The following is an 18,437-nucleotide window of genomic DNA, read 5'->3' as shown; positions in this document are numbered from 1 at the left end:
AAAAAATTGATGTAAAAACACAAAAGTTGAAACACTTATGATAAGTTATAACATGTACATGATTCAGTTATTTACAATTATAAATTGTGAAAAAAAAAATTGAGACCAAAAAAATACTATTTACAAAGATTTTGTTCACAGCGCAACAAATTGTACACTATTTTAAAACATCGACACATTTTATAGAACCGGAGTCTGAAATTCTTGTTCATTTTTTTGGAACAATTTAAATACAAATTACGTATGATGAATTCTGAGGTAAAATTGATTATAAAAATATTATTGATTAATAATATTCATTTTAAAAAACATTTTTGATCAATAATATTAATAATAATAACAGTAATGTTTAAGTTTAAAAAAACCATAAAAAATAATTACTTCTACTCCAGACTGGTTGTATTATATGACTCCGGTTGTATGTAAATGTACCCGTTATACAACGACTGTGCATTCGCTTAAAAATAATCTCAAAATAATCTCTTTAAAATTCTCAATTAAAATCGACTTTGTGTAATATAATAAATAAAATATTAAATACCCGTAGAATCAGTTGTAAAAAATGAATAATTAAAAACGAGTAGTTGTAAAAACAGACACGAAAGTCGATAATAAAATAGTTGTTAAATAAATTATACTAAATTTATTCTACTTCAGTTAAATTACTTGTAGATCAACTTTCCGGCACCTAGAATATTTAATATTTAATTATGAATAAATTATTTCAATAAATAAAATTATTTTAATGTCTAAATATAAAATTACCTTCCACTGAAGTTCATTTCCAACATCATACAATTTTTTCAGCGCTTCTGTGATAGTTCCATTGCTTTCCAGTTCTTTGTACTTACGATATAGTTCCAGCGCTGCACGCGCATCTTCAGTGGAGTCGTGGGTGTCAGACTGAATCTTCTTACCTAAAAAGTGCCAGGTTAGGAACCGGAGGGAAACCATACGGCGATGAGGTAAATGGAACAATAATACAGTATCCACGATTTGATCAGGTGGTACCACTAAATTAATTACTCTGAAAAATAAATAAATAATAATAATGATCTATATGATTAAGAGAATAAAGAAAATTTTGTATCCGCCGTATTTATATGATAAAATGAGTTTTTTTATAGTATATTACACTATTAGGGCAGAAAGTTTGAGATTTCTGCACTGCGCGCCATGATGCCTGAGGCGTAGCCGAGGGCATCACGGCGCGCAGTTCAAGCTCTCAAACTTCTGCCCGTGTAGTGTATACTATTTTTCTTTATAGCCGGTCGAAAGTACGTAAAATATTTCATGTACTGTATCGAAAAATTGATGCCTGCCCCCGACATTTGCGGCACGAGCGAAGCGAGTGCTGCTGGTCGAGGGGCATCAAATAAAAATTAATGTAAAATCAAATAAAAATAATTAAAAACATTTTTTAATTTTTAGATTAAATAAAACTGAAATTTCTTGAATTCAACAAACATAATAAAGATTATTCTCGGTTAAAAATAGAAAAAACGAGCATATTATCTGAAAATTAACAATAATTAATAAAAATCAAATTAAATTGTTGTTACTGCGTACATTTTTCTAAATAATTCATTAATTAAATAAAGTTGATCCATTTTACACACGTCACTGTCAAACTGAATCTCAGTACAGTACAACCTGGTTATAAAGTTACATCGGATGATCTACTCACTCTTACGACAGTGATATTTTTATCTATATCTCTATCTATATATGAAATATTTCATGTAAGTAGAAGAAAGAAAGATATATAACCAAGTTGTATTGTACCATCAATCGTAAATGATCAGCGTAAACAAAACATAGTTAGTAACAAATGACTAATGTCAGTCGCGGTAGCGAAAGCATTTGCTCCCGCTGTTATAGAAGGCGAATGTGTAGCTTAATCAATGCACGAATCTTTAACTTTCTGCCGCGAAATAGGTGCAAAAGATGCGTACTTTCGACCGAGGTATAAAGAAAAATTGAATTTAGTATCATTAGAAAGCTTTTGACTGAATTAATGTCTTTTTCAATTTTTCTTATGCTTTTCAGCAATAGTTAATTTATCATGATAAGTTTTCGAAGTAATCTTCTATATATATAAATGAATAGCTGTGCGTTAGTCTCACTAAAACTCAAAAACGACTGGACCGATTTCAACAATTTTCTTTTTGTTTTGTTCGCTATAGTTCAGGGATGTTTACGAAAGAATAAAATTTTTGAAAAACCCGAAAGTTCAACTAAGGAAATCAACAGATCTAAAATTGTTAATCGTCTATCTTCGGTATATATGGAGAAAAAAAAAAATTCATAAATTCAGTGTTCATTTTTTGGGATCTTGATTTTCAGGCGATAATGAGAAGCGAGTTTCATTTAATAACTTGACAAAATTCTAACTACACTTCATGCAACCAGTATTTATTCTTTATCGAAGTAGATTAGAGTTTAAAGATTGATAATCGCTGTTCGAAAGGTGTAATAAAATATATTGTAGGTGATACGAAGTTCACCGGGTCAGCTAGTTATAAATAGATTCGAATTTCGCAATAAACGTTATTTCTTTATTTATTTATTTTGTTTTGTAAATGTAAACGTGATAATATGTCAAAAATTAATTTCTATAATTAAGAGACTAAGAAAAATTTTTGTAACGGGTATGTCTTTATCGTAAATTGGTTTTGATATTTTTTTAGTGATAATAATTTATGATTTAAATAATTGAGAGAGTAAGAAAAATTTAGTGACATTGATCCTATAATAGCACTATTATTTTCAAAATTGATTTAAAACTACCCAAACTATGTATGGTGTGATTAATAATATCAAAAAATCATTAAACCAAAGTTTTCTTATTCATAATCCGTAAATCTCGGCAGCCACCAAGTGACTGCAGCTTGCTAATAATTAATGATTAAATATATACTCCTTTTAGGTTATGTATAAAATCAATGCTTGCCTAAAATCATTCTTCAATCCATGTCCGACGAATATGATACCGTTATCGACAAGGAATCTTAACTTCTGGTAAGTCGACTTGAGAGTTGTCAAGTGCTTACTGCTGAAATTAGCGTCTAAATCACCGGGTTGGATACCGCTGAATTTAGTTAGGTAGTCGACAACTTGTTCTTGCGTACTAATATAATCATCGATGAATGGTGTGCCTTCTAGAGGTCCTTGACTGTTTGATAAATTCAAAATAATTATTTACTCTTATTACTTTTTACAGTTCTACAGTATTCATTTGTTGAGAAGGAATTACTTACCCGCGGATACAAGTAATACGTGCAACAGACATGTGGCTTGGTTTAATAGTCGACATTTTGCCATCACTTCTTATTTCAGATTCTTTTTGATTTAAAGTAACAAACTCTGCGTCGATTCCTACTAAATCACCTGTAATTGATAATTTAGTGATTATTATTATTATTATTATTATTATTATTATTATTATTATTATTATTATTATTATTATTATTATTATTATTATTATTATTATATTTAAGTTGTTGATTCAATCAATGTTAATAATTAAAAATTTTTGATAATAATTATTGATAGTTAAATTTTTAAAAATATCTCAAGGTAAAATTTTTTTTATCTCATCTGAATATTTAATTATTTATAATTTTAATTTTAAATCATTTTGAAAATTTATTATTATTATTTTTATAGCAATAATAATAACAATAATAATTTGTTGGAAGAAAATAGATAAGTCATTTATTAATGCCACCAGGAATCGAACCTCGACTTTCCAGGTTTAAATAAAAAGACTTTTACATCAAGCTAAGATATTTTCCGGGTAATAAATTTTTTTTTTAATAAAAATTTCATTTTATATTTCTTCAAATTTATATTTTTCATTGTTCCTATTTATTATTAATAAAAAATTAATTATAATTATGTCATTAATAAATGTAAAAGTAGGTATTTTTATATTTTAAATTTAAGAAGAAATAAATTAAAAAAAAAATGTATTGCATTCACTAAGAATAAATATGATAATAATAATAATAAATTGTTGGAAAAATAGAAAAATTATGTTTTAACATCGCCGAGAATCGAAGCCTGATTTTCAAGGTTTGAATAAAAGACTTTTACCTCACGCCAAGACAGTTCTCAAATAATACAGCTTTTTTTTATAAAAATTTAATTTTACATTTTTTTAGATTTCAATTTTTTATCGTTCTTATTAATTATTCATTAAAAATTAATTATGATTACAATATTAATAAATGTAAAAGTTAAATTTTTAATTTTTTAATCCAAGAAGAAATTAATTTTAAAAAAATAATTCATTAAGAAAAATAATAATAATAATATTACCTTTATTAGGCATTTCATCAGAAGTAAGGGGAGTAAAAGTAATTCCCCGAGTGCCACCACTCCTTGCAATACACTTGTCTTCTCCAAAAACATCACACGTCAACGGCGAAATAAACGGTACCGATTCAATAGCACTGACCGCGGTATAATGAAGCACACATGGAACCTTCCAGTCCAAGTTGAACCAAACAGCTTCTTGGGGAGTGACTGCTGTAATGCTGAAATCATTAAACAGGTACCACTGCGCTACTGCACTTCCCGTGGATCTTTCATGGTAATTAGGACCAACACGAATCAAAGTCACTACATGCTTGCGGTCTTCGCTGCTTTTATCGTCTATGTAACAGACCACAGCTGTTAAAATATACTGAATTTTTTCCGTGTGTTCTACGGGCTGTTGTGGACCTTCTTCACTCGGGTTTTCATTTGAATTAGGATCATGAGTTTCTGTTTTAGTTTCGTTTTCCGAGTCAGCTTGCTTGTCATTATCCAGTGACTCTTTCCTCTTGGAGTATTTTGGATCTTCAGGTACTGAGTGGTCACTCAGGCCGTTTTCTACCACAGGCTTGCTGGCTGGACGGACTGGATGTATTTCGTCGAGTTTGTTCACGTCTAACTCGCCTTTTTCGTTCAATGACACTTCTATGCAGTGCGGAATCCAAGAGTGAGAGTAGTAAAGGTGGCTTGGGGGTATCGTTATCTGAATTGGGGTAGTAGAAGGTGTTGATGGTGACGATTGTGTTACTTCTGTAAAAAATTATAAATTTTTAGGTCTAGTTTCTATTCTGTACTTCTAAACTTATCTACATTAGGCCGTCGCAAAATAGCCGGCTATTTTTTTCTTCGAATCTTCTGAGAAAATTTTTTAGTTTACCATGTTTTAAAATACCTTCAAAAATGAGTACGATAAAATTTTCTACGGATCGCTTCTTTCAATCGGTAAATTTTCGCTAATTTCTGTACATATTTTTATTATAATTGAAATATATTAAAAATAAACAAGAGATACATGAAGGTGGTACAAAAAAAATGGCTTTATTTTTAGTTTTCTATAAATATGTTAGTTTTCGAAATTTGTCCCAATAATTAGTAGGAAAAAATTTTTTAGGGTCTATCGAAATTCTTATGTCGAAATTTTTATTTATAGAAGTCGCTAAAGATTTTTAAAACTTTCTTCAGATGCCGGATGAATATGTAATTAAAAATACAGTAGTAATAATTATTTTGTCAGACTTTTGTTTATTTATTTGGTGATTTATTTATGTTGTTTAGTGTATTAATTAATATAGTCGTGAAAAATTAAATTAATTGTTGAGTGTGTCAACTTGATAGAAACAAAATCAAAAATTCGTTGATATTAATATTGACAAGTTAAGAGAAAACATTTTAAATACTCTACTTTGAAAGTTTTAAAAATCTTGAGCGAGCCCTAAAAATGTTTTTATCGCACTGATTTTTGTCGAGGGCTCTTTAAACATTATAAACTAATAAATTTTCATAATCAACTCAAAGAAAAAAATAGTCAGTTTTTTGTGTCCCCCTTGTATATACTTTAATAAAATTTTTCTGGAAACGAGAGCCGCCGGCCATCTAGCGGAAAAAACCAAGAACTAACTTATTAATATTTAAAAATTTAATCTTACCAGCATCTTTACCAACATGTCGAAATCTGCATCCAGCGCGTATACAATTTAATCCATATCGACACATTTTCACAGAACTAGGAACCGGGCTCGAAGATGGGCTACTATCTTTACCATTCATTACTTTTTGTACAATAATATTCATCTGTGTCTGCCAAAAGTCTTTTTCCTGTCAAAAAATGATAAAATGTAATTCTCAAAGTCATTAAAACAAAAAAAGTAAAAAATGGAAGCTATTAAACATTTTTACGCTATGAAAAATTAAATTATATTACTTGTTGAGAATCCAATCCGCAATTCAATACCAATATTTGCGGTAATTTCGTTATTTGTCTTGATTGCAATGTGGGACTGAATTTTTGACAACCTTCACACCACGCGGGTGTTACTTTTTCCGGTTTTAAACTCCGTGTTAATATTTTAGTAAATGGTATTTCTTCATCTAAAAAAATATAAAAAATTACAATTTCTTCTTTTTAAAAAAATTATTGTTGTAATTATAAATGAAATAATTATTCACTAGGACTGGTATTCTCAGGATAAATTAAATTAGACAGCAGCATGATTGAATTTTTGTAAGCTTCCCGATTACACTTGAGACAACGATGAACATGAATCTGCTCAGCACCAAAAATCCGACTGATGTCCGTTTCTTCTTCCCTTGCATCTTCTTCCTTCTTGTTGGTGTTTTCTAATGAAAAAAAAAAAGGAAAAGTATAAACGAAATTGGTGTTAAAATATAATGTGCGATTATACTACGGGTATACTTGATAGGTTACTAATTACTAAGTGTTGTGTTGTTGGATGTCAAAACTGATGTAAAAAAAAATCAATGGATTAACGAAAAAAATAAAAATAAATAGTGTTCGATGCAAAGGTACACATTAAAAGTGTTTACCTTTCGCGGCGATCCACATATATTTACCATCCTCGTCTTGTTTTCTTTTCTTCTTTTTGTCAGACTCGGTAGTCTTGTAACGCGAGCCTAGATCCTGTAAAATACTAGGGAAATCTTGTTCATTGTAAACAAAAGGAGCGTATTTCGTACCGGATTTTAATCGGGCTGCTTCTTCCTCTTCTTGCTGACGCTTTCGGGTGTCGTAGATTTCATAGTGCATTTGGTGAAGAATAAATCTGTTCCAACTCTGCAGTAAAAATTTATGCTATCAATTCACTGATTATTATTATTATTATTATTATTATTATTATTGTCATTATTATTATTATCATTATAATGACATTTAATTATGTATAAACTTAATAGATAAAGCTTTTGTTGAGGGGCAAGGTTCATAGCACTAGTATATTCCCGAATGTTCCAGAATGTATTAGCATGTACTGATGACCATTGTCCATTTAGCTATATTACACAGAAAAGAAGGTTCACTTGAGCCAAAAAAATATTTTTCTTCCTAATTATTTTCTTGAGCGAAAAAAATATTTTTTTTTGACACAAGAAATTTCACTTATTTCAACAAAATTAATTCTCTTGCTTTAAGAAATACGTATCTTGATCCAAGAAAATTTATTTAAGTCAAGAAAATCTTGTTGTTTTGAGAAAATTCAGCCTCTTGCTCCAAAAAATTAAGTTCTTGATAGAAGTAAATTTTCTTGTCTTGAGAAAATTTCTCTCTTGCTTCAAAAAATTAAATATAAAGATAGAAGTAAATTTTCATTAATATTTTTATTGATTAACATGTCAAATGGAAAGATCAAATAATATTGAATCATTTTTTTTCATTCAATATGTATAATTGCACGCTAAAATTATATAAAATGGGTATCAAATATTCAAGAAAAAAATTTTCTAAGTGAGAAAATTTTTTTCTCAGCTTAAGTAGGTGACGCTGCTTCCCTAAAGTATCTAAAAATCTTGATCAAATATAAAAATTTATTGTATCAAGTATTTATGATAATTTGAATTGAGAAAAAATGACTTCCACCAAGAATAGAATTTTAAGAAAAATTTTTACTTCGGTCAACATAATTTCGGTCTTCTTCAGGCACCCGAAAATTTTCTTGAGCCAAGAATTTTGTTCTCCAGTCAAGAAATTTTTCTTTCTGTGTAGTTAGTTCCTACCAGTACACCATCCTAAACGGACGTGTATCTTGTACTTATATATTGTAACTTTAATTTGTAATATACTTAACGTTTATAACCACGAATATATCTATTATTTATTAATAACCCACCAGTCCTTATCATCTTTTAACACTCGTGTGTCAGCACGCACTCTCTGCTCGTTGCGCTAACACACCACTAGCCAAAAACCCTCTCCACTCATTTATATAGTTAGATTTACTGTCAACAAATGGCGTTACAATTTTTTCAATTAATCTTTATAACAAAAACATATTTTTTAATTTTTTTCACATTCTTCGTCAATAGCAGGAAACTTAAGGTCGTATTACTCTTTGTTAAATAAAGTAAAACTTTCATTTCTTATAAGACTTGATGTTTGATCCTAAAACTTCAAAAGATTAATATTTTTTAGTGGTTCTCTTGAGCTTTTCAAAAATTTAGTGGGCTTATTATTTTACTATAATTTACTAATATATCAAATTTTAGCAAATTCTGAACGATAAATCTCTAACCGCGGGTACTACCTTAAAATTTAATATGATATTTCAATTTTCAAGTTTGGTAACGAATTCAAAGATATCTAACAACAACAAAAAATACATCTACGAAATGAGGTAAAAATAATAATATTATTATAGTAATTTTTATAATAATAAATCTAAAATAAATTACCTGGACTAGACGGATGAGGCTAGTCTTTTTTCGAGCTTCAGGATGCAAATCGCTAAGTATAAGTCCTAGAGCTGATGCTTCTGGTACAGTACGAAAAGCTCGAAGGAAATTAGCTGCCTGACACGGTGAACCTTTGGAGATATCAAGCATATGGAATAAAAATCCTAGTTCACATGATAAACAGAATTCTTTTTGACATGCGTGAGACATCACTGCTACTCTTATTGGCTCGCAGTAATATAATAGCTAAAATAAATTTTTTGTTATATTTTAATATTAAATTATTTCTTCATAAAAAATTAAATTAACCCGTAGTGGTCATTATGGATCTAGATGACCCCAGGCAATTTTTGAGTTGATCTTGCTTCGAAGATATCATTCAAAATGGTATCTGTGGTACCATCTATTATTGTTTGAAGATTTTTTGAGATTCATGGAAATTTATAATTTCAATTGCACAAATAAATATATTTTTTGAAAAGCTCGACATTACACCACTTTTTTTTTTCAAAGTATGCGATATCAGGAGTAGAACCCCGGAGATCATTTTCATTTATCTTAAAAAATGAAGTTTTTATGTTTTTAATAAAAAAAAGTCAAATTTTTTGAAATTTGAATTTCTTGCATTTTTTTATGATTAAACAATTAAAAAAAAAAATTATAAAACGATTGAGTTATTCAACGGAAGTGTTAAGAATTATTCTCATGTACGGCTTGAGTGAAAATATTGAAAAGAACGCAAATAGCAACAATTTTTTCCGTGCATGGGGTCAACTAGACCCAGTATGACCACTACGCTATTTTTAAGAAATGTGACCACTAAGGGTTAAAAAATGAATAAAACTTACTTGTAACATAGCATTACAGTAACTATTAGGTAAAGTAGCTTCCAATCCCGAAAAACTAGTCAAATTATACTGATCAAAATCAAATTCATCGTACCCAAGTCTCGAGTACTTGACTTCTATTTTCCGGTAACGTTTTGGAATGGCAATGAAAGTATTGTCTTCATTTTTAGCCCTCGGTTCACCAGAAAACAGCTTTGTTACGATTCCATGTCGTTTTTCTAAATTATATGGCACCTGTAAATCCAAAAAAAAAAAAAAAATAAATAAAAAAAAAAAATAAGTTATTAATAAACTACAACATAAATTTAATTACTAAAAAAAAAAATGACTAATAAAAAAATATTTGAAAAAGGAAACCTGCAGCTATTATTAAAATTCAACTTTAATTTTCAACCGTTTATTCCAAAAATTACAACTTATACATTAGTGATAAATGTAATAATTAATTATAAATGATAATTCTCTATAATTAATTATTTAAATATACTTTGGTAATAATTAACAGCCATAGAAATGTCTTAATGTGCTACAATATACTTCTTTTAATAAAATAGATAAATATTTATCATATGCAATAAGTGAAAGAGACATTATAAAAAATATTGAGGTAAGTTTTTAGAAATTGTGAATTGTGTAGAGATAAGATTTGTAATTTTTTCTCACTTGATTGCGCCGGAATGCCTGGGGGTTCGGTGCATACCCGATTGTTCCTTGCATTTTCATAGTTCGCAATATTTCTGGATCTATTGCTGGCGTTTTTCTACGCAAATTGATTTATATTTTGCTTATGGTTCTAATAAAGTAAAAAAAACATTAAAAAAACTGGTAAATACATACCGATATGTTTTTCTTAAAAATTGCTCTGGCCAATCACTGGCTAGTGAGTGATCTCCGTACATCATTGGCACTGTGCTTAATGATGTCATTTGATCGTCGATTGACATTGATTCTAATGTCTCAACGGGATCAGCAAATTCTGTGAGTCTTTAATGAATAGAAAAAATTATTAATAATAATAAAGATTGAATTATGAGAGCTTGAAGAAAATGAAATTTTCTCCGAAATGATTACCCATACCGCGTTACTAATACCAAAAGCGCGTACTTCAAAATATACGTCCTTTTGGCTTTGCAGAACCAAAAAAGCATATAAAAAAATTTTTTTTTCTCTAATCAAATGAAAAATGTATAAAAGTAAAAATTTAGTTGAAAAATGCAAAAAAAAATTTTTTTCGACATACGCCTTTTTGGCTTCAAGGGAAAAATTTTTAAAACTAAAAGGGCTTACATGAAAAAATAGTCAAAATAACTTTTAAGGACTTCAAAACGTCAAGACCTAACGAATAAATTTTGAAAGTTAGACTGAATAAACTATCACACCCAATTTTTTCAAATTTTCAATTTTTCTAACGAGAAGTTAAGAATTTTATTTAAATTTTTTCAATGAATTTTTCCAAAATACAAAAAATTAAAAATTTCAAAAAATTGGGGCATCTTAGTGTTTTCAGTTTTAAAAACAATTATCATCTATCTAATTATTATAATTATTATTATTGTGATTAATGTTGCAAGAAATTTGGATTTTAACATTATATTGACAAATAAAAAAGAAATGTACCTAGAAAATGTATTGAATTGAGGATTAGGCGCATTAGTAGCCATCAAATGTATAGAGCCAGCAGCATCGCCAAAACCTAGACATTTAGACGTTGGTGATACGTCAAAAGATAGTGTCATTGCACCTCCAGTCGCTACCTAGTAATTAATCATGATTAGTATTTTAATAATTAAAAAAAATTAATTAGTTAACAACTACGGATACTAACTTGGTAAAGACAGGTAAGTGATGGCTGTACGTCAGCATAAATAGTATCCAATAATTGCATCTGTCCCAAGGGTGATACAACAGCTAAGCGACTGGAGTAACTAGGAAGAAATTTCAATAAAAACGGATACACTAAAGTCGTTACTGGTGTCAAGGCTCGTAATTGTCGTAGATCGTAAACCATCAAAAACCTATCCGCTGACAATCCTTGACGGCTGAAAAAATCATGATAGTTTAATGAAATAAAAACCTCTTTTTTCAATTTTCTAAGTGCGTATAATTCATTGAAAATTATAGTGATAATGATTACCTGTTACTGAACCCACAAGTTACTAAATAATTCCCTTGAACATCAAAGTCACTCAAAGAACCACTATGAGTTTCGAGAGTATGCTCAATGGTCAGAGAATTAGGATCCCGTAAATCAATCCGACCTACAGGATTACCAGCGCAAATAAATTTCCCATGCTGACGCAATATCGCACACCCGTTTTCACCTACATGGTAAAATCCAGTTTCTTTTCCTTGGGTCAAGTTAAAGTCTATTATTTTTTCTTGGTGACCACCCATTAGTAATCGCGATCCACATTGTAACATGCATTGCATGTCTATCATATTTTGTGACCTGAAATTCATTAATATAATATGATAAATTTTAACGTTTAGTTTTAGATGAAAAGTCACTACCATTTTATGTACAAGAAAAAATGATATTGAAATTAAGAAACATTTGATAATTTTTAGATTTTAGATTTTTTTCAATTATTAAATTATGAAAAAATTTTATACATAGAAATTGTAATAATATATAAATACAATTTTTTTAAATAATTTTCTGGAGCTGGAATTTATTTTTTTTTTTGAAGAAAAATCCAAAAATTGTCAAGTGTAATAATAAAAAATATATAAACTTACGTGTGAGTAAATAAAGGAATCCCTCGGCGTAATTGTCCCCTGAGAGCAGTTTGTGTTAAACAAAGAATTCCTTCGTCTATGGGATGAATATGACGGACTTCTTGGGTTGCATGTACTTGGAACGATGTATATTTTTGTAAATTTGCTCCATAGTACGACGTTACGTGACCCTAAAAGATTTTATTAATTTATTTAAAAAATTTTATTATCATTTAATTCATCAACTATATATGTAAAAAAATGATAATAAAATCAACAGACATCTGATAATTTTTGGAATTTTCATAACAAGTAAATAGTTAAAAAATATTTTTTTAAATTCGCACTTATAATTTCTTTTATTTTTTACATGTGAAATTTTCTTACTTAGTTTTTTTTTCATTATAATTCAATTGTTATAAAAATCTAATAAGTATATCAGGAGTCTGTCAATTTCAATGGAAATTAATCTATCAGATATTTGATAATTTTAAGAATTTTTGTAACGCAAAAATTATGGTTAAAAAAATGAGAAATAAAAATTAACGTGTAAAAATTTTTTTAAATTAAAAATGCAATTTTATAAGAATAATTTTTCGGAACTAATTTACTTGTCACATAAAATTTAATAATGATCAAGTGACTGCTAACTCTAATGTCATTCACTTTCAGTATCATAATAAAAATTTTTATTGATGTAACTATTTAATTTTAAAATAGATATCTAGAATATTTTATCATGGTCGAAAAAATTTTTTTCATTACGAAAAAATTATAGATAACAATGATACTGAAATCAGCAAAATTTTGACAATTTTTTTTCATCAATTAAATCAGAATTTAAAAAATCTTTGTAAAAAATTGTACTTATTATTTTTTAAAATTTTGACATGTGGAATTTTTCTTTTAGTTTTTTAAATTAAAAAATTGTCATATATCTTTCAATTTAAGTATCGTGAATAAAAACGTACTCCTTGATTTCCCATCCACATAAGTTCCTCGACGGTGTCAAAAGTGACAGTAGAGACTCCAAATCTGTCACCACCATCAGCAAGAAGAGTGTGAGTCTCACGAAACTCGGCTCCGTCGCATTCTTCACCATATTGCTCAGTTTGAGGTAAATATTCTTCTGGCAGTTCGTAGTTCGATTCTTCCCCTAATGTAATAAGATAACAAAAATAAATAAATAAACAATCAATTAAAACAGTACTTAGTACTTAGCGATTGCTAATAGGTTTAAGAAAATAGTAAATAAACAGAACACTTACACAATAGATTTTGATCAGCGACTTCTGCATCTGCATCATAATGTGTTAACAATGAGTAATCCATAGTATATTAACTTTTTTATTTAAAAACATTTACACTCCAGTGGGTTTTCGTTCGAGGATAAATAAACAAATAAATAGAATAGCAAACACGTATGATAATGGTATATATAAACAACTATTGTTAAAACTTGCAGTGGTGTCTAGTGTTATTATGTCTGCTTATAGTGATGTGAATAGAGGTTAGTCGCCTAGGCAACAATTGGCTACTGTTGGCAAGGTATGACACTGTAACTAACTATACCTACAATTGCGCGCGCGCTTTAATAAAAACAAAAAATTTTTTTTATAATGAAATGAATTAAGATAAAAGCCCCAATAGATGATCACGTACCAGTATATGATCACTCCATGTATTTGTATATCTATATTCACAAATAATAATAAAATTTTATTAATAACTTTATATATATTTACGAAAAAAAATTACATTTATTGGATTATAATTTTTTTAACAATGAGTACTTACATATAAATGTCATGATACTGAAATTAGCAGACATCTAGCAATTCTTGAAAATTTTATAACAAATCAATTAATACAAAAAAAAATATTTTAAAAAATTATAAAAATTTTATGACACTGAAATCAAAAGGCACCTGAAAAATTTTTTTTTAAAAAAGAAATTGATGTTACAAAAATTTTTTTTTTAATATTTTAATTCAAAAAAAAAAGGTTGTGTCTTTCGGATTTTTTATAGCTAAAATTTCATGACTATTTCTTTTCTTTTTAATATTCAAATAAAAATATTTATTAAAAAAATGTTCGCTTTAAATTTCCCGCTAAGAAAATAAAAAATTTTCGAAATTAAAAAGTTATTGTTTTTACCCCATTTTTTGAAAATTGGGTTTTCATCAGATCTCGACGTTTTGAGGTCCTAGAAAGCTTCCCTGACTATTCTTGCGATGGTATCTGTGTCTATGTATGTATCTCAGGGTATGTGTGTATCACGGTTGGCGCCATTCGAAAGGGTTTGTCCTAACTTAGATTTTGAATACAATTTGGACCGATTCGAATCGGTACATTTTGAAAAATCTAAAAAAAAATACGAAAAAAAATTTTTTGAAATGTTGTTTTTGGATTAACTTTAAACGCCTTTGGCGATCGATTTCAAAACTAATCAGCTCTTTACATAAAACCACGTCGATCGTCGCCAAGCCGGTCAAAATCGGTGGATTTGTTCGTGAGTTATCATTGACGAAAAAATCGAAAAAAGTGATTATTTCGAATTACACCGGAATTTCCGGTCTGATCAATTTGTCATCAAAAGTATATTTTAGAATTTGAAAAACTGCATCGAATGCTGAGAGCTGCATAAAAATCGGATCATTCATTCAGAAGTTATTGCAGTTTGAAAATTCCAAAAATGGTGTTTTATTAAAATTTTATTAGACTTTTGAGCTTGGAGAGCTTAAAATAACACATTAATTATATTTTTGAGTTCGAAAAGTTCAAAAACGCCATAAGTGTAATTTCAAGCGGTTAAATATGGAATTAGCGGGAAGTTGCAGGGATGGCCTTTAGGTTCAACCGTTTTCCTATTTTTTTTTTTTTTTTCAATGTATAATAGTATTAATACTTCAATTGAAGGTTTTAGTTAAATTGATAGCTTGGAAATTTTATAAGTCAATAAATCAGATGATTAAATATTTTAGAAATTAAGAGGTCAAAAAATGATTAGAAATAAATATAAAAAAATTTTTAATATATGATTAAATTTTATATTAGACTTTAAGATAACTATTAATAGTTAAATTTATTAATTAGAATAAAAAATTTTATTCTATACTATGTATAAATTTTTTAATGATAGGCAAAATTTTTCTAAGTTGTAGGGATGAATATAAAAATAAAAAAAAAATCAAATCAATTATGTTTAAATAACTAAAATATTTTATTATTTACACTAAAAAAATTTAATTTAAATTATTTTAATAAATTTACAATATTATTTATATACATTTAAATACATTCATACATACATACAATTATTGGCTTAAAAGTTTTAAGTCTTTGTCACTAAAATAATTAAAAATATTTCTTATAACTAAATCTGGTAAATCCATGTAAAAAATATTGTACAACGCTGCTGCATTTTTCAGCAGTTCTTTTCTTTCAATTGCTCTTTTCATTTTTTCAATTATAATGCTACCATACACTCGAAATTCAGTTAATATTTCTTCTTCGTTAAAAGAAAAGTTTGAATGTCTTAATCCTACAGCTAATCTATGTAAATTTTTAACTACTACATCGAAATAATTAAAATTAGTGTCGCTTATTTTTTTGGTTTTCAATTCACTTATTTCTTTCTCGCACTTCTCACGGAACAATTTGAAATGCTTACTATCTACAGCTTTTAAATTTTTTTCATTCACAAATAAACCTGCTGCGGATAACTTAATAATGTGATCCTCGATCATTTTTATTATTTCCAAAGACTGATCCTCTGTTCGATGATTAAGAGTTTGGAGAATGTTTATGTTCATGGCGACATCAAGTAAGCTTGAATTATTCTTGTCAACCACATTAACGCTCATCCCATAGTCCAGTAAATATTGTAAAATATTTTTACTTCCTAACACAACAACTTGATAAGCTATGGTATCACCGTACAAATCAGAAATGTCGAAAAAATTGTCACATTTTTTAATAAAAAGTTTAAAAATTTCTACGTTATCTTGGTTCACAACTTTATTGAACTCCAAAGTATATTCACCGTCCTTGATTATCTCTAATTTCACTCCAAACTTCTCCAGAATTTGTAAAATCTCAATATTGCTGATGCCTAATACAGCCAATTGTAGAGAAGAGCGTAGTTGGTTGGACCTTTGGTAGATGAAGGCATTGTGCTTCAATAGCAATTCAATCACAGATATATTTTTTAATAGAATTGCAAAATTCAAAGGAGACCAGTTGCAGTATCCCAATGGTAATTTAAGTTTATAAGGTGCCAAGTTAACGTCGGCTCCTGATTTCACTAGAAACTCGATGATGTCATAGGTACCACTTTCAATGGCTTGGTGAAGTGGTGGCAGAGTTTCATAGAAGCCTGGCATGATGTTGATGTCAGCTCCGGATGATACTAACTTTTTCACGACGTCAAGCTTCTTTTCCTTGATCGCTACGTGGAGCGCCGTCCCCAAAAATTTAGTGCTGATGTTCAAATCAACGTGATTTTCCAATAAAATATCAATGAGTTCGTCGCATGAGTTCACGATTGCGAACTGAAGAACACTTATTTCTTTATACTTATCCCAAGAAAATATTGAGTTAACACTCAAATCTCCGGATTTCACTAACTTTTGGATCTCTTTTAAATCACAAATGTTCACTGCCATTTTTGTACTTGAGTAATTGAATAATACACAAATGTACTTTACGAAAGATTGGTCTTGAATTTCAAGATTTTTGCGCTTCGAATTCTGTCGTAAGAATGATTTGAGTTCTTGAAGCAATTCAGAAGGTAACCTTTTTCGGCTCCCTTCTTCAAAAAATTTATTAGGATCTTACCCCTTCTTTCAGTCTACCAGCGCTTGTCATTGGTTCTTCTACTTTTGTAGGGTCGGAGGAAATAGAAGAGAGAAGTCCATAGTCTAAGAGATCCCAAGCCAGGTCATATTTAGCAAATTGGGTTAGATCATTAAATGATCCCTCAAGGCTATTTGATTTTTCCATAACAAATTTCCAAAAACTCCTAATGAGATTTCAAGTGAAGGTATTTATTCAGATCCAAGAAGGAAACAATGACTCTTTGAATTTATTGTCAAAAATAATACAATAATACTCTTTTGTAACATGATATATGATAATAACATTTTAGTATCTAGGTATGAAAGAAAAGACTGAAAATTTTACTTTAGTTGTCTTTTGTCTTATTTATAATAGAAAAAAAAATCCCATTATCTTTGATACTGTAATAAATATTTATAAATGAGTATTTTAACTAAGAGATTATAGCCTACTGTAATATATGTGTCCGAAAATTTTTTTCTGCATTAAATGTATTGATTTGGGAAGTGAAGGGATCGTTTAAGTGAACTCGGTGCAGATTTAATATTTTAATTTATTAATACTTAAAAATTACACGCGTGGAAATAGTAGTTGCTAGATAATGATGTGAAGCTTAGGAGTCACTCGGTCTTTATTCTTTTTGGAGAGGGGTACCGATAGTAACACTCGTAATAGGGGTATTGGAGTTAGATATAACTAGGTGAGTAGAGACTTACCTGGGCGTAGGTACAGACTTTGAAGGTATGCAAAAATTATAGAAGTTGGAGTATATTAGTTGAGGTAATTGAGAGAGATTGAAATAAAGAGCAATTAGTGAAGTCATGAGTCCGGGTGGTTGGCCAAGTGCCAAGGGTCTCTAATCCCTTAATTACTTCCAGAAAAAAGTCCATTATTGACAATATTTTATGGGAAAAACTCTTAAGCTTCGTACAGATAAACTTTTAAATATTTCTTAATCTTAGAGTTATAATTGTATTATATGTCTTGCCAGTTGCCGAAATAATTTATTACCATTATAAGTAATAATTTAAAATAATTTATGGTGATGTGTCACAAACATTTCCTGTCGAATCATTACAACATTAATGCATACATATAATAATGTTGTATGCTGAATTTTTTATTGCAAAAAATAATTAAAATAATTGAATAATAATAATAATTAATACGAAAACAATAATAACTATCATCCTAAAATTAAAATTAAATGAAATAATTTAATTGTTTAAATCTAATAAAGTGGGTGGGAGATACAATCTCCACATTGATAAAAAAATAAATGACAATAATTAATTTCATACATAAAAACGT

At 28.7% G+C, this 18,437-nt stretch overlaps 2 protein-coding genes and 1 long non-coding RNA gene across 5 annotated transcripts; 1 reads left to right on the top strand and 2 right to left on the bottom strand.

Annotated features, from left to right (window-relative positions):
• Positions 1–134: 134 nt before the first annotated feature.
• On the bottom strand, positions 135–13,832 carry LOC123270945 (PAN2-PAN3 deadenylation complex catalytic subunit PAN2). 3 transcript variants are annotated; one of them, XM_044737133.1, is made up of 19 exons: positions 13,556–13,832; positions 13,259–13,443; positions 12,309–12,478; positions 11,704–12,018; positions 11,395–11,608; positions 11,187–11,323; positions 10,407–10,553; positions 10,233–10,329; positions 9,570–9,803; positions 8,722–8,967; positions 6,892–7,111; positions 6,487–6,657; positions 6,242–6,408; positions 5,967–6,135; positions 4,324–5,070; positions 3,261–3,390; positions 2,954–3,175; positions 766–1,027; positions 135–688 (listed from the first exon to the last, which is right to left on the bottom strand). In XM_044737133.1, exons 1-19 carry the CDS (start codon positions 13,617–13,619, stop codon positions 674–676), a joined length of 3,912 nt encoding a protein of 1,303 aa, XP_044593068.1. In that variant the 5' UTR covers positions 13,620–13,832; the 3' UTR covers positions 135–673. The 3 variants fall into 3 exon arrangements, with proteins under 3 accessions (XP_044593068.1, XP_044593067.1, XP_044593069.1); XM_044737132.1 differs by having other exon boundaries at positions 6,865–7,111; positions 13,556–13,831; XM_044737134.1 differs by having other exon boundaries at positions 7,015–7,111; positions 13,556–13,831.
• Positions 4,065–9,188, top strand: LOC123270947. The gene is made up of 3 exons (XR_006510733.1): positions 4,065–4,077; positions 7,289–7,291; positions 9,055–9,188. It is a non-coding gene; the product is annotated as an uncharacterized LOC123270947 (long non-coding RNA).
• Positions 13,833–15,621: 1,789 nt separating the features above from the next.
• On the bottom strand, positions 15,622–16,954 carry LOC123270863 (putative ankyrin repeat protein RF_0381). The gene is made up of 2 exons (XM_044737008.1): positions 15,916–16,954; positions 15,622–15,635 (listed from the first exon to the last, which is right to left on the bottom strand). The coding sequence occupies exons 1-2, from the start codon at positions 16,952–16,954 to the stop codon at positions 15,622–15,624; spliced, it is 1,053 nt and encodes a 350-aa protein (XP_044592943.1).
• Positions 16,955–18,437: the final 1,483 nt, after the last annotated feature.

Source organism: Cotesia glomerata, linkage group LG8, assembly GCF_020080835.1.
Source record: "Cotesia glomerata isolate CgM1 linkage group LG8, MPM_Cglom_v2.3, whole genome shotgun sequence".
Taxonomy (NCBI): Eukaryota; Metazoa; Arthropoda; class Insecta; order Hymenoptera; family Braconidae; genus Cotesia; species Cotesia glomerata.
Note: the sequence above shows the minus strand (reverse complement) of the source record. Positions and strands in the feature narration are given on the sequence as shown.